This window comes from Lepidochelys olivacea (assembly GCF_965140295.1).
Source record: "Lepidochelys olivacea isolate rLepOli2 genome assembly, chromosome: 4".
Classification (NCBI taxonomy): Eukaryota; Metazoa; Chordata; order Testudines; family Cheloniidae; genus Lepidochelys; species Lepidochelys olivacea.
Genome location: NC_140414.1, coordinates 69,506,151 through 69,522,706, shown reverse-complemented (window position 1 = coordinate 69,522,706; position 16,556 = coordinate 69,506,151). Strand labels below are relative to the sequence as shown.

Here is a 16,556-nt window from a genome sequence, read left to right as displayed (position 1 = left end):
AAGATTGGCACTACATTAGCCTTTTTCCAGTCATCTGAGACTTCCCCCATTCGCCACGAGTTTTCAAAGATAATGGCCAATGGCTCTGCAATCACAGCCACCAATTCCTTTAGCAGTCTCGGATGCAACTCGTCCGGTCCCATGGACTTGTGCACGTCCAGCTTTTCTAAATAGTCCCTAACCACCTCTTTCTCCACAGAGGGCTGGCCATCTATTCCCCATGTTGTGATGCCCAGCACAGCAGTCTGGGAGCTGACCTTGTTAGTGAAGACAGAGGCAAAAAAAGCATTGAGTACATTAGCTTTTTCCACATCCTCTGTCACTAGGTTGCCTCCCTCATTCAGTAAGGGGCCCACACTTTCCTTGGCTTTCTTCTTGTTGCCAACATACCTGAAGAAACCCTTCTTGTTACTCTTGACATCTCTCGCTAGCTGCAGCTCCAGGTGCGATTTGGCCCTCCTGATTTCATTCCTACATGCCCGAGCAATATTTTTATATTCTTCCCTGGTCATATGTCCAACCTTCCACTTCTTGTAAGCTTCTTTTTTATGTTTAAGATCCGCTAGGATTTCACTGTTAAGCCAAGCTGGTCGCCTGCCATATTTACTATTCTTTCGACACATCGGGATGGTTTGTCCCTGTAACCTCAACAGGGATTCCTTGAAATACAGCCAGCTCTCCTGGACTCCTTTCCCCTTCATGTTAGTCCCCCAGGGGATCCTACCCATCCGTTCCCTGAGGGAGTCGAAGTCTGCTTTCCTGAAGTCCAGGGTCCGTATCCTACTGCTTACCTTTCTTCCCTGTGTCAGGAAAATCTTCTGCAGACGTTGGGGCAGATTCATTGGTACACACTGGCTGCCTTGCATCATTGGAGCAGAACAAGCACCTGAAGCGTATGTATGAATCTGGCCCCATTTATCTTTTTGAAATTAAACCTAGAACTTGATCATTTTCCCATTGAATCAATAGGAGCAGGGCTGGGTCCTTGTTTATATTCAGAAGCATTTGACATTTGCATAGATACATAGTATGATTACTACCTAATTGGCCATAGTCTTTTCTCACATTGGTTTCAGTTGAGTTGCTTTGGATTTACACTGGTGGCCTTTTAAAATCTGTGTCAGGACAGAATAGAGAGGATGGAGGTGAAAAGACCCAGGCACTTCCCTAAAAACTGTTAGATTCCCAGTTATAAGATAAAGGAGGAGAATGCTACTCAATATTTTATTGTGATGGATATAAAGTAGCCTAAACTAGAACTAAAATATCACAAAACACTATGTACTGGAAAACATTATCAAATGATTTAAATGTGTGGGAAGATATTGAACAAAAGAAGGTTGGTAAAGATGTATAAGCATTTAATCAAATAAAGCTAGGTTTTACTAAGGAAACATTTTTTTCTTACTGTAAGTTTCCACAGAGTATGTGAATATCCAAGGATATTGAAGTCACTGAGTCCAATAAACTTGGAAAAAGATACAATTTACTGAAAACCATAGTTTCCATGAAACAACTATATGCAATGTAAAGCTATTGAGAAGTTGATATCACTGTTCCCCTCCAAAATGGATTCAAGCAAATCTCTCTCTCTCTCTCCTTCCTCTCGCTTCATAGTTTGTCAGTACCCATGTGTTTATTGGGTCCCAAATTATCCAACTGATAGTTTGGGATATGATATATGACTGCCTTTATAAGGCTGCTCCCGCTAATGTAAGTGCCTCACTATGCTGACTTAATAACACCACCTCCGCGCGCGCGGGGGAGAGTCACAGTTGATGTATTTCAGAGTAGCAGCAGTGCAATGAAGTGAGCTGTAGCTCACGAAAGCTTATGCTCAAATAAATTTGTTAATCTCTAAGGTGCCACAAGTACTCCTTTTCTTTTTACAGTTGATGTAGTAAGTCTGACACAGTGAGAGTGTACTCTGTGTTACTTACATCAACTGTTAATGGTCTCCAGCAGCTGTCCCTCAATGTCCCACACACACCATTCTGGTCACCGTTGTGAACTCCGTTGCCCAGGGGTCAGGTAGACAGGAAGCCCTCCTTCTCCTTTAAAGCCCCACAAATTTTTGAAATTCCCTTTCCTTGTTGCCCAGCTTGCCAATTACACCTAGCAGCCCTCTATTGCAGAGCGTAACTTCCCAGCTGACCATGAGCCCTGTGCTTGCAATGCTCACGACAATAGTGAAGAGTTGTGCAGGCACCATGCTTCTGTCACCGAGGAGGGATGCATGGGTTTGTGGGATTATGAAAAGAAGGTGTGAAAATTATGGGATGCAGATGAAATTATGGAATGGAGAACCCGGTATCATGCAAAGTTGACTCCGTGCTCCCAGTAATCCCTGTCTGACTTTTTCAGACCCATCAGGCATTGCAAAAACTTCCCAAAGACCCTGTACTCCATGGTGGCAACTTGCACAGTGGGATACCTACTCATGGTGCACTGCACTCTGCATCGATACAAGCACTCCTGGTAAGGACGCACACTGCTGACACAAGGAGCCAAATGTGCACACACACAAGTGATGTAATAACTGCGGCAGCTGTATGCTGACGTAATTTAGGTCAACACAAATTTGTAGTGTAGACATGGCCAAATGTAGAGAATCATGTGCATCCTGATTGGTTTCTTATGTGCCTTTTGAAAAGCAAGGACATAGAGCTCACTTCTAGTCCTTTTGAGTTTAGCGGACTAATACAGGACTCATGTACTTTAGCATACAAAAAGACTGAAAAAGCTAGGTTTTGGAGAGGAGTGGGGCTCAGTTCCCCCAAAATAAGCTCCTCTACTGGAGAGAGTTGACAATACAGCTTTACAAACAAATCTTATAAACACACATTAGTTTTTAATCTATTCTCTTTCTTAAGTATTGCATTTAATCCATATTTCAATACCTACAGGAGAATAAGTGAGTTGAGTCCATGAAATGTTAGTGGAGAGATCTGGTTGATCTTGTTATTTTCAATTATCCTGTAAATCAGAACAAAGTGTATATCAGACTGATACATTACTGGGTCTGAAACTGAACAGACATTAGAAAAGATAATGTACCCTGAAGTGGCATTATTCAAATACCCATTTGAACTACTTAAGAATATTGAATTAGCATACTGCGATATATTGAGGTAGAGTACTGAAGCTTCACCAAATGACATAGGAACTCCTTTTCCAATGCAGTTCACATGATTATTTGAAAGATTTTTTTTAAACTTAAAAATAAGAGCAAGTTTCTTGTCAACTTTTAAAACAAGGTCATCAGAACTTTAACACCATACAGAGAATTTCTTCAAAGTATCAGTACATCAAAACATCCCTGAGACAATCCTGCAATTGAACATGCACAGTAAAAGTTTGTCAGTTATTCTTCATCAATCAGACAGATATGTAATTAATGCCCTTAAATCTCAACGTTATTTTTTTCAAATCCCACGGTCAGAAGAAGCAGTAATATTGTCAGGATTTCATATTATGAATGTCATTTCCTCTGTGGGATGTGAAGCACCATATACAGGCAAAGGACTGTCCAAGAAATTCCATTCTGAAGTGCTCCATTTCTGTCACTTTGGAGTATCTGATTTATTTTATGTATTATTTTGTGTTAAGCAGTTACTTATTTATAACTGTGCATACTACTGAAAAATAAGCTACAACAGAGCCATGGAAGTTCTAGGGCTCAATTCTGCTTCCAAAGTCACTGGGAGTTTTTATGTACTGGGAGTAGAAGGATTCCCTTAATTATCATGTTGTATACAAAGAAATGTTACATAGATAAAAAAAGATACAAATATTTCTCAGTGTTGCCTTAACTATTTCTTGAGAAAATCTATCCAAAACTAAGAACTGTACGTACAGCCACTCAAGCTTATGCAGATCTTCAAAGACACCAGGCTTTAAAAAGGTTATCTTGTTGTGACTCAGATACCTGAAACAAGATCAATTAAGATAAAAAACAATAGACTCTCTAATCAATGTTAGAGGAGTGAAGAAGAATTTTAAGATTTTCTTTTATTATTCCTAACAGTATTATTAAATTACATCCTCAAGAGATTCCATTGTTAACAATAAAAACATTTATCCTTGTGTGACTGTGATCACATATTGACCCTTTGTCTCTTTCAGGATGCTAGTGTTTGCCATGGTAGCAGCCTGTCATTCTGATTAAAGATATGGCTGCATGGACAACAGTGAAACTACGTCCAGTTAGAGCTTTTTGGCAATGATCATCTAGAACATTTTCATCATCTTTTCTATTAGAAAACACAGTAGGCTCTAACTACCCTCCTTGCATCAGAAGCATTTAGGGCCTGTTTCAGCTCCCACTGAAATGAATGGCAAAACTCCAATTGACTAAAATGGGAGCAAGTTCACAGGTTGTAGGTCATTAGGCATAGGTTTTAGATACTGGAATAACTGAAAAAGACTGAAAAATAAAGAGTGGGACTGCAAATTGTCTGAAGTAGTAGTAATAATAAACGATCATAAAAAATTAGGGTGAAAAATACAAAGAATAAGGGTAATAACAGCTTTGGAATTTACCTTTTAAGTGATTTCAGTACATGGATTTATTTTTTTGTACAATCTCACTCATTGGCCAAAACTATTTTTAAATTGGAAAAGAGTCATCTTTTGTAAAATCTGCTGCACAATAAGAAGCAAGAGTCCTTTCCTTATGTAATTGCTTCTCTACAGAAAAATAAGAGTTTTCAATTATCTCTTAACAGTGGCAGCCCTACTGTTTTCATTCCTGGCTCATAATTCCATAATGACTCATTCCAGGATAGCGGGCATTTAAACATCAAATTTTGGAGATAGGGACAAAGTACAAGATCCATGAAATATTTTAAGAGTAGAATCATAGAATCATAGAATATCAGGGTTGGAAGGGACCCCAGAAGGTCATCTAGTCCAACCCCCTGCTCAAAGCAGGACCAATTCCCAGTTAAATCATCCCAGCCAGGGCTTTGTCAAGCCTGACCTTAAAAACCTCTAAGGAAGGAGATTCTACCACCTCCCTAGGTAACGCATTCCAGTGTTTCACCACCCTCTTAGTGAAAAAGTTTTTCCTAATATCCAATCTAAACCTCCCCCACTGCAACTTGAGACCATTACTCCTCGTTCTGTCATCTGCTACCATTGAGAACAGTCTAGAGCCATCCTCTTTGGAACCCCCTTTCAGGTAGTTGAAAGCAGCTATCAAATCCCCCCTCATTCTTCTCTTCTGCAGGCTAAACAATCCCAGCTCCCTCAGCCTCTCCTCATAACTCATGTGTTCCAGTCCCCTAATCATTTTTGTTGCCCTTCGCTGGACTCTCTCCAATTTATCCACATCCTTCTTGAAGTGTGGGGCCCAAAACTGGACACAGTACTCCAGATGAGGCCTCACCAATGTCGAATAGAGGGGAACGATCACGTCCCTCGATCTGCTCGCTATGCCCCTACTTATACATCCCAAAATGCCATTGGCCTTCTTGGCAACAAGGGCACACTGCTGACTCATATCCAGCTTCTCGTCCACTGTCACCCCTAGGTCCTTTTCCGCAGAACTGCTGCCTAGCCATTCGGTCCCTAGTCTGTAGCTGTGCATTGGGTTCTTCCGTCCTAAGTGCAGGACCCTGCACTTATCCTTATTGAACCTCATCAGATTCCTTTTGGCCCAATCTTCCAATTGGTCTAGGTCCTTCTGTATCCTATCCCTCCCCTCCAGCGTATCTACCACTCCTCCCAGTTTAGTATCATCCGCGAGTACTTTCCTGCCAAATAACCTTGCTACCATTTGTCCAAATCCTCTGAAGTTTTTAGTGAGAATAAGCGCTGAGTGAATTGAAGTTCAGAATTTGGGCCATTTTGGAATTATCTAAGGTCCACAATAACCGAGAGAGAAATGTATAGCTGTTTTCAAAAGTTCCCCCATTACACATTGCTTCAGCATTGCAATGGTAATACTTACAGTTTTGTCAGGTTGTATAATCCTTTGAAAGCATGTGCCGATACAGTTCTGATTTTATTATTCTGAAGATACCTAAGAAGATATAATAATGACAACAATTCATTCTGTAAAAATGCAAATGCAAAAAGATCCCCAAACTTATCAACTAAATTTCAAACTAAGTACATATATTATTTAAAAGGATGCTGTCAAGGTGGCTAGGCCTTAAAATTAAACTCTCATGGCAGTTATTTCACATGGCTGGTCTTATCTTAAAGATTTCAAAAAGTGTATTTAAATTAAAAAATAACACCTTGCTGCAGTGATAATTCAAAATCAGCCAAAACAAACACCTGACTTGCTTTGCATTCATTGTAAATGAACCAGTGCATGCATGCTGCCTCCTGATTTCATCCCTAATCCTGGAATCTGATCTGTGTAAGGAGGAGACATTTATGCTTGTGCAGAGTCCTACTTTGTCAACAGGCATGCATGGGTGCAGGATCTGCCTCTGCAGATAAGACTACAGAACTGTTATAATGGAGTGCATGCAGTGATTTGTTTATATTGATGTATATAGACAGTTTTGGGGTTGATGTCATTCTAATAAGGCCTGCAGCAAAGCTTAATTACAACACTTTGCTGGAATTTCTATTTATAAGATGGGTCAATTGTCAAAGGGTTGCATTTTCGGTAATTTAATCAAAATGTATTATGAAACTTGCTGATTGTTGCTAACAAAGTATTATGCATACTTCCCCACCCTGCTTTTTGCTCCATCTCCTTTGCAATTAATGAATTGAGGCAGAGGTGAAAGTAAGCCAGTACACCCCAGTACAGTGTACTGGTAAGAGCTGGTGCGCCGTACCGGGACCGGCTTTCCCAGATGGCAAGTTAAAGCCCTGGGGTAGCAGTGGCAGGGCTGCAGCGGGGATTTAAAGGGCCCCGGAGCTCCAGCCGCCACTAGCGTCCTGGCCTTTTAAATCCCCGCCGGAGCCCTGCTACCAAGGGGAGCGGTGGTGGGGCTCCGGAGGGGATTTAAAGGGCCGGGGTGGGGTAGCGGCTGCCGGAGCCCCAAGCCCTTTAAATCCCTGCCTGAGCCCTGCTTCCTGAGCCCTGGGGTAGCGGTGGTGGGGCTCTGGCAGGGATTTAAAGGGCCCCAGAGCTCCAGCCACCGCTACCGCTCCAGCCCTTTAAATCCCTGCCTGAGCCCTGCTGCCCAAGCCCCGGGGTAGTGGTGGCAGTCGGGAGCCCCCAGGGCTCCTCAGTGATTTAAAGGGCCTGGGGCTCCACTGCAGTAGCGGCAGCTCGAGCTCTGGGCCTTTTAAATTTTCCCCGAGCCCTGGGGCTCCCAGCCACCTCTGCAGCTGATAGCTCGGAGGTGATTTAAAGGGCCCCGGGCTCCCAGCTGCCACTACTGCAGCTGGAGCCCCGGGCCCTTTAAATCAATATTTAAAGGGCCCGGGGCTTTAAGGCCCTGCCTCTTCTGGTTGAGGACATGCCCCCTGCTCAGGACTCTGGCGTACCGGTAAGTCCTCTAACTTACTTTCATCCCTGAATTGAGTTTCAAAATATTACATACGGTATCATTAGTTTTGGGGATAAGATGTTAGACTTGTATTTGATTTTAAAAAGCACGCTTACCTTCTCTATACAATATTTTCTTTGTTGTAAAAAAATAAACGTTTTCAACAAAGTCAAATAAAGGATTAAATCCTGCTCCTGTTGAAATCAATGGGAGATTTGACACGGATTGCAAAAGAAACAGGATTGGATCCAAAAAGGTCTTATCAATTTGTGAGAGATCCCTTAGCAAACCCACACTTGTGAATCAGAAGGAAATTAAAGGAATTAAATTCTGTAAGCAAGTGTTTCATGTATACGTTTCATTTAATGAAACAAGACACTTTGTTTTCAGAACGTTTTTAGTTTGAGATCTAAATTGTACTTAAGTTTGTGAACACAAGGTGGTGCTGCACAACCTCAGAATTCAAGTTAGAATCCAAGAATGCTCTAAGAAAAATATTATATGTCTTGAGCTGGCAACAATGATAAGTGGTCCTATGCTTTCACACTTTATTTCTCAATTGTTCCTTGTTTTTCATGATTCACCCTCATAAAAGGACTGGGATTTTTTAAAATAATGAAATGTATACAGAACATCTATAGTAATATACAAGAAATCAATCAAAAGGTTTTGGTCACGATATAAGCCATTTTGTGGTAGTAATCACCAGCAGTCATCACCAAAAGGCTCAGAAATGTGATTTTAAAAAAAAAAGGTTCTCAAAGACATGAATGAGTCTTTTTATGACAAGGAATGCCTTTTACTTTGCAAACTTTCAGAACACTGAATGAAACTGTATCCATTTTCTTTCATTTCTTCTGATAGAATTGCTGTCTATTATAAATTTAATTTCTTTAAGACACGATAGATGTTAAGATCCACATTATTATTAGTTTTCTAATGTACAAAAAAAATGATAAAAATGTCATGTCCAGAAAGTTTAAGCTGTAAAAAAGGGATGGAAGCCACATCAGGCTATTTGAACAAAAATAACTTACACGATTGAAAATTTCAGCTAAAGGTAAGAAACAGTAGATTTTTTTAGTATAATCAGAGTTTTATCAGTAAGTCATAAAATTGCCTTATCACAGTTTGTTCTTATTTAAGATTTTAGGTTAAAATGATTCCTTACAGGTTTTTAAGATCCTGGTACTTCTTGAAACTATCAGCAGAAAGCTTTCGTAACTGATTCCGTTTAAGGGACCTGTAATAAAAATAAAATTATTCTGTAAGTACACTAAGTAGGCCAAATTCATCCCCAGTATAACTCCGCCAACTTCATTTTGATCTAATCAATTTGCACCATGTTTTAGTTGGCAGAAATTTCTATAATAAGTTAAATATTTCCAGTAAGGTTACCCTTATATGCCAGTATGTGTATGTGTGTGTTTTGAAAACTAAATGGAGAAGGGATTTTTTGTTGTATACCCTCCTCCTGCCTCTGCATCATATTAGATCACTGGAATCCATTTATGTCAATGGAGTTAAACCAGGGATGAGTTTGGAAGGAAAGGGTGGTTTAGAAGGGGGAAGGGTGTCACTTATCTTACATTTCTGGGCAGGATTTTGGTTTGATTTTTATAAGCACTGTTTCCTCCACCCCTTTCTATATATAAACTCATATCAGCTGCACATTATGCAGCAGTTGAAAGATGCAATTAAAGTGGCAAAGCTAATCTTACTGAAAGAGCTAAAGGGTCTGTCTACACCAAAGCGGGAGGGTGTAATTTCCAGCTTGAGGAGACATAGCACAAACTCTGATCAAGCTAATATGCTAAAAACAGAAGCATAGCTGCAGCAGGACAAGTAGCGGGAGGGGCTAGCAGCCCGAATACAGAGGGTTATGTATTCAGGTGGTTATCCCCTCCTGCTGCTTGCGCCACTGCGGCTACACTTCTATTTTTAGCATGCTAGCTCCATCATAACTGGTGTGGATATATCTTCTCTAGCTGAAAATCACACTTTCTGGCTCCAGGGTAGACATACCCTAACAATATAAGCCCTGTAGACCCAGGAATGAGAACTGCATGGTTGATCAAGAATCTTCCATAGGGCAATACATAAAATTACAAGCGGTGCTCTTGGATCAGCATTGTAGGACAGGTTTCAGAGTAACAGCCGTGTTAGTCTGTATTCGCAAAAAGAAAAGGAGTACTTGTGGCACCTTAGAGACTAACCAATGACTTTGAGCATAAGCTTTCATGAGCTACAGCTCACTTTATCGGATGCATACTGTGGAAAACACAGAAGATGTTTTTGTAAGGAGAGTTATCACTTTAGACATTGTAAGGAGAGTGATCACTTTAGATAATCTATTACCAACAGGAGAGTGGGTTTTGGGAGTGCGGGGGTGGGGAGAAAACCTGGATTTGTGCTGGAAATGGCCCACCTTGATTATCATACACATTGTAAGGAGAGTGGTCACTTTAGATAAGCTATTACCAGCAGGGGGGTGGGGGGAGAGAAAACCTTTTGTAGTGATAAACACCTATTTTTTCATGGTCTGTGAGTATAAAAACATCTTCTGTATTTTCCACAGTATGCATCCGATGAAGTGAGCTGTAGCTCATGAAAGCTTATGCTCAAATAAATTGGTTAGTCTCTAAGGTGCCACATTGTAGGATAGTATTTTTCCCCCTCAGAGGGGAGGTAGATTTTTCATCCTTGAGAAATCTTCATTGTTCCCTTCACTTCCACTAACATTCTTACTCAAGTTCTCACATAAGAGCAACTATCCTTCTGGCCAAAGATGACTGGAAGGGACTCACTTTGGGTCCTTGTCATCGCTGCTCCTTAAATCAGTTTGAAGGGTGGCTGTTTTATGACATGAGGCACTTAGGGCTAAATTTGCCACCTTTGCAGCACTCTGTGGACCTTCTGACCTAGGGAGCAAGAGACTGGGACTGAGACTCTGACCCAAGTCTCTTGTATTACAGAAGACAATAGTCAACAGCTGGGAATCACAGGGTGAAGCCATTTTAATTACGCAGAAAATGAAATCCTGTGAGAATAATTAAAAATGTGTTTTTCCACATGGGCCTCTCCATGTCTCTGCTTGAGCCCTGAGAACTCATTTTTTCCCACCTACTTTAAATGCATTGTACCTCTCTCAATGATGCATATCATAGCCCCTGCCCTTCCAGTTTAAGATTAATCAGGATTCCCTTCACAGCTCACTAATGCAGCACTCCTTAACCAGCAGGGAGGGTTATTGTTAAATGATGTGAAACAATCCATTTCTTGGAAGTTGAGTGAGCTGTCTCCACAGGCACACTCATCCTCTGCTGACCTCATGAATGAGGGATAAGTACTAATAAAAACTGTGTCTCTAGCACCAAACCACTAGCCTGGCCTTCATGCTCGTTTTTAAACTGAAAAATTAGCAGGCACAGTATTTCCTTCAAGATGTGGATGAAACTTCCACATATAAAGACAGAATTTAAAACTGTCTAGAAGAAGAGTTGGCTCTGGCATTACCTGATCATGGATTGTCATTAGTTTATAACAAAATTTGAGGGCTGGGAGAGCTTGTTAAAATAAAGTGATAATGCTATGACTTCTATTCAGGAGTAAAAAAGGGCAATGTCTTACAGCACTAGATTGATCAGAACGTGCAGGCAAATGAACAACAGATACATGTGATGGATTTAAGCAGCAGCCTACAACTTTATTAATTTAACAGTGGGGAGGGATGATATGTGGCCACCCCTCATTCTCATGTAACACACTTCCAGTGTGGGGCTACAGGGCTCCCACCAGATAACCAATAGCTCAGGGTATACATGCTCAGTCCTACCTTTAGGACTCAGTTTGCTTCTGAAGCCTCTCTGCCCCCCCTCCCCCCTCCCCCCCGTATGAGGGGCGAACAGAGGTTACTAAGGGCAAACCTCAATCTACACAGATTTCAGATCTCCCTTATTCCTATAGGCAAAAGGTCCACCAGTGACATTCCAGGTCTCATTTACCTCTGGGAGCCGGCCATTTATCTGCACTGGACACTGGCTGCAAGTTGTGATGATCTAAGTGCTATCTTCTTAATGTTAAACTTTAAAGTCCTGCTGCTTGACCCAGCTGTGCCTCCATGGGTACATCTACACAGCCAGCAGCAGCCCACGGCAGCAAGCCGCAGGCCCCAGGTCAGCAGACCACGCTAAAAACAGCTGTATATACAGCACTTTGAAGTTGCAGCTCAGTCTCTGAAGCCCACCCCCTTCCGCTTCGGAGCCTGAGTTCCAGCTCAAGTTGCAACATCTAGACAGCTATAATTAGTGCTGCAGGGTGAGCCCAACAAGCCTGAGTCTGTTGACCTGGGCTCAGAGGCTCACTGCTGCGGGCTGCGTAGACAATCCGTAAAATGCCATGAGGAAGGTGAAAAAACCCACCAGACCCCTACCTGTTTGGTCCAATGGGAAAAATTCCTTCCTGTTATGGGCTAAGGGGAGGGAGGGCCATTTAGTTCTTGCACAGCCCCTACTCCCCCGCAATGTATTTAAATTCTCCAACTAGCAGGAGCAACAGGATTATGAAAAGCCTTGAAGAATTTAAATAGATGGGTGGAGGAGCAAGAACCTCATAGAATATTAGAGTTAGAAGGGACCTCAGGAGGTCATCTAGTCCAACTCCCTGCTCAAAGCAGGACCAGTCCCCAACTAAATCATCCCAGCCAGGGCTTTGTCAAGCCTGACCTTAAAAACCTCTAAAGAAGGAGATTCCACCACCTCCCGAGGTAACCCATTCCAGTGCTTCACTTCTCTCCTAGTGAAAAAGTTTTTCCTAATATCCAACTTAAACCTCCCCCACTGCAACTTGAGACCATTCATTACTCCTTGTTCTGTCATCTGGTACCACTGAGAACAGTCTAGATCCATCCTCTTTGGAACCCCTTTTCAGGTAGTTGAAAGCAGCTATCAAATCCCCCCTCATTCTTCTCTTCTGCAGACTAAATAATCCCAGTTCCCTCAGCCTCTCCTCATAAGTCATGTGCTCCAGCCCCCTAATCATTTTTGTTGCCCTCCGCTGGACTCTTTCCAATTTTTCCATATCCTTCTTGTAGTGTGGGGCCCAAAACTGGACACAGTACTCCAGATGAGGCCTCACCTGTGCCGAATAGAGGGGAATGATCACGTCTATCTGCTGGCAGTGCTCCTACTTATACAGCCCAACGTGCTGTTAGCTTTCTTGGCAACACTGTTGCCAAGCTCACTGTTGGCTAAACTTATCCCCCAGTCAATGAGAAGGCAGCAGACCTGAGGAACCCTGCTTGCTGCCACACATGCACTCTTACATCCCCCACACCCAACCTTCCGGGCACCATGTTATGTCACCTGCATTCCGTTCAAGATCGATCCCCAGTTGACTACATGTGGTAGCACATAGTAAAAGCATCGTGGATACCAATGTGAAATGGTTTGAATTTGTCAGACAGGAAACTGTTGCTTGGCTATCTGCACCTGCTCTCAATCTAATTAATGATGAGCCCAGAGCTGCATCACCACAGAGTCTGACTTGGTGTCCACACCCTATTGACAAATGGCAGCATAGCAAACCCAAGACTTCAAAAATCAGAAGATAAATCTTCTAGGTTTGAGTTTATTTCTAACCTGAAATACACACAAAACCTACCTCCCAGAGCATATGCCTCTGTGCCCCACATGTCCATTAAAGAAACCACTGCAAGTAGGTTCATGTCCTGAAAATAGCAAGAAACTTTACAGAAAAATTCCTCAGGTGGGGATGTTTGATGCTGCATTTTGTTTCCCAAGTGGGAAACACAGCTTCATACTTGAGTGTGTAAGCCAGGACCAATGGCCAGGCAACCCTCCAGATCTCTCACAAATCTTAAATCTTGTTGTACTGACTTCTTATCATGAGATAGTGAGCAAAATCCCTACCTGTAAGCCCCTATTCATACAGGCATTTCCCTGAATTTCAGGTTATTGGTATAAGTAAAGGCTACTTGCAGGAGTAAGCATTTCAGGATGAGGTCCTAAGCATGTGTGATTCACAGAGTTATTTCTCTTGCAGTGTTTCTTGCTGCTGGTGAAATTGTACTCATTTGAGGCATTATTGCAAACAACAGCTGACTGCAGACTTACTATATTTCACACTTTGAACTGTGTTTTAATTTCTTTTCTCTTATTTTATGCAGGTATAATCTGTGTTTAAAAGCACTTTACTACAAGGCTTGTCAACACAGAATGATATTGTACTTTCAGTTTACACCAGTTTCAGTTAAACCAAATGGCTCTAATTATAAGGATATAATTATGAGATAGTCTGCAGAGTTGATATTCAATGTTGTTCATATCAAGAAGCTGCTTGTTCTGCTCTACTTACATCAGAGTTACGTTTGAAGAGACTGAAGGGACAGCGCGTAAATTGGCACCCTCACAGTCAAGCTCTAGCCCTCGGCACAGACATTCTGCTGGCACAGAATCAACCACTGAATGAAGAGAAGATAGCGGTCATGGCAGAAGGTAGGTGATGGGATGGGGAGAAAAGAGATGGTAGAAAAATGGGTTTAGTATAACAACATGTCAGAGCACACTAAACAGAACTGGATAATGCTTTAATTTAAGGTTCTCAAGTACACATTTAATTTAGATCTAGTAACACAGTGACTGATATAAATACAGATAATTAAAAGATTGGTAATGACTCCTGAATCCAGTACAATAGCATCACATTTAGAACACAACTTTGAGCTTGATATTTTGATTGTGGCCTGATATGGTGGGGAGGATGTTTTATCTGTCTTGGGTCCTATAACCCGGGTGCGGTACTGAGATGGTGGTATGGAGTTTAGAAATAGTTCTAAGTTGCTAGTTAGATAATTTTTAGTAGCAAGTAACGGAACCTTGATATCTGCCTGATTTGCAAATGCAAACAGGTTTTGTGACCATAAGCAGGTTGTGGTACATGAAAGACCAAAATGTCAGTGGTTTTACTGGTAGGTGTTGACCCATGTGCAAAAAAAAAAAAAAAAGCGCACCATTGCATGCCCATATTAAAGCACACATGTAACTACATGCATGAACAAGCATCTAAATATCTAAATATCCATGTGTGTACATACATTTAGTAATTTTGTACATAAATACAGACAGGATTTTGCACATATTGTACATGGAGCATGTACATTTTAAAAAATATTGACTCACAAAATTCTATCATTTGCTCTAACAAATGACTGTCACAATCACGAGCTTGTCCATGGTGTTAGGTTTAATGGCACAATATTGTCGCATGTAATGGAAAGTGTTGGATGTATAAAGAAGAACAAAAACATACATTTTGAGAAGATTTAGCAAACTTGCAGAATGGACAGCAGATTTTTTTTTCTATATTTTAAATTTCACATAAATGGCTACATTTTGAAAAATGGAGGCTTAAGGGCCATGCCCCAAAATGCGAGCACATGATTTGTGCTGCAGAATTGTGATTTCAAGGACCAGTTTGACAACTGCACATTGTATTTGTCCAGGCAATCGCCTGATTTACATGCAACTGTGCTCTCACAGAGAGATTTCCCTCTTAAATTTTGGTCCTAAACAATGAGATTAATATAGTCCCTCACAAGAATGGCCAAACCTTTCCATTTTTTTCCAGCTCAGACACTACAGGCTTGTCTACACTTGAAACTGCTACAGTGGAACAGCTGCCACCTGCAGCTGCACCACTGTAGTGTTCAGTGTAGACACTTCCTAGTCTGATGGGAGGTGTTTTTCCAACAATGTAGGTCAATGTAGGTCACTGGTGTAGGTAATCAACCTCCCTGAGAGGCAGTCGGTAGGTAGGTCGATGGAAGAATTCTTCTGTCAACTAGTGCTGTCTACACTGGGGGTTAAGTCAGCATAACAAGGTCACTCAGGGGTGTCAGTTTTTCACATCCCTGAATAATGTAGCTGGGTCGACCTAACTTTTGAGTGTCGACCTGGCCTAATTTAGTGTTGAATTATCTATGGATAAGAATTGTAAGTTTTTACTTGCAAATGAACAGACCAAATCTGAATAAAATGCGCATTTAGGAATCTTAATTTAGCTTTACTCAATCTTTATACAACATATTTCACATCTGGCTCTTCAGTTAAGTCAGTTTGCACAAAACCACATTTTGATTAAAACTGACAGGCAATATCAAGATGCTTTTTCCTTTCAGTCCCTGTAGTTTGTACCGTCATTTATTCTTTGCACAGTTACAACCCTGATAATTTCTGTTTGTTTTGTTAGATTCTTCTATAACTGTTAGCATTTCCAAAGGATAAGATATTAGGAAGTAGAGATTACTGCAGTGAGGGAAGGCGATCAAGCCTCTTGGCTCAGGAATTGAATTGTACAGTTCAGAGCCACTCAATAATAGATCTTTTATTTTTCAACAGTTTCCAGTGTGGAAAAAGTTAATCAAAATTTTTTTTGACAGAGTACTTGTGAAAAAAAAAATCATATCTGCTTCTCTTCATTCCCCATGATGTGAAGCTACCCGCTATACCTCCTTCTGTGGCTGGGATGCAAAACTCAATTATTGTGTCTTCTCTTAATCCTAGCTCTGCACAGAGCAGATAGTGAGGAATGAACCTATCTAATAAAGCATGACCGCACTGGCAAGAATGATGGGCAATATACTACCTCAGTTTAATGACTGTAACTCTCACTGAAGTCACTAAGGATTTAGTGCAGAATGTGGTATGATAATACAGTAGCAGGACCTCTGGCAATTGGCTGATTTAATCTGTTACTGAAATTATCACAAGAAAACGACAGGTACAACCCAAAAGACTTGATCTAAAAACTCCCAGATTTGAATTTGTTCAAAATCTGAATTTTCCATTTTGGTGCCATATTTACTGATAATACTTCATAGCAAATCAAAATTATATTAGGAACCTGTATCTGTTTCCTTTTCCTCTTTACAGTATCTGAATGGCTTACAAATTTCAAAAGACGCATGTAGGATCTGTTTTTCCCTCTCCCAGGAGGAAGGGATTTTTAAAAAATATTTATGTATGTATATATTTTGATGTGTGGGTATTGTAGGAAAGCTAGGCTGATAATTTTTTT

The 16,556-nt window shown here is 41.1% G+C and overlaps 1 protein-coding gene across 4 annotated transcripts in view; it reads right to left on the bottom strand.

The window, feature by feature from the left end:
- RXFP1 (relaxin family peptide receptor 1) overlaps positions 1 to 16,556 on the bottom strand; it is a 91,914-nt gene that overhangs the window by 23,734 nt on the left and 51,624 nt on the right. For 3 of the 4 annotated variants that reach the window (XM_084626370.1, XM_084626372.1, XM_084626373.1), the window contains 5 exons: positions 13,836 to 13,941; positions 8,632 to 8,703; positions 5,954 to 6,025; positions 3,857 to 3,928; positions 2,905 to 2,976 (listed from right to left, as the gene is read on the bottom strand). In XM_084626370.1, the coding sequence (XP_084482496.1) occupies positions 2,905 to 2,976; positions 3,857 to 3,928; positions 5,954 to 6,025; positions 8,632 to 8,703; positions 13,836 to 13,941 (394 nt within the window). The remainder of the gene's footprint in view (positions 1 to 2,904; positions 2,977 to 3,856; positions 3,929 to 5,953; positions 6,026 to 8,631; positions 8,704 to 13,835; positions 13,942 to 16,556) is intronic. The other variant, XM_084626371.1, reaches the window with a different exon arrangement.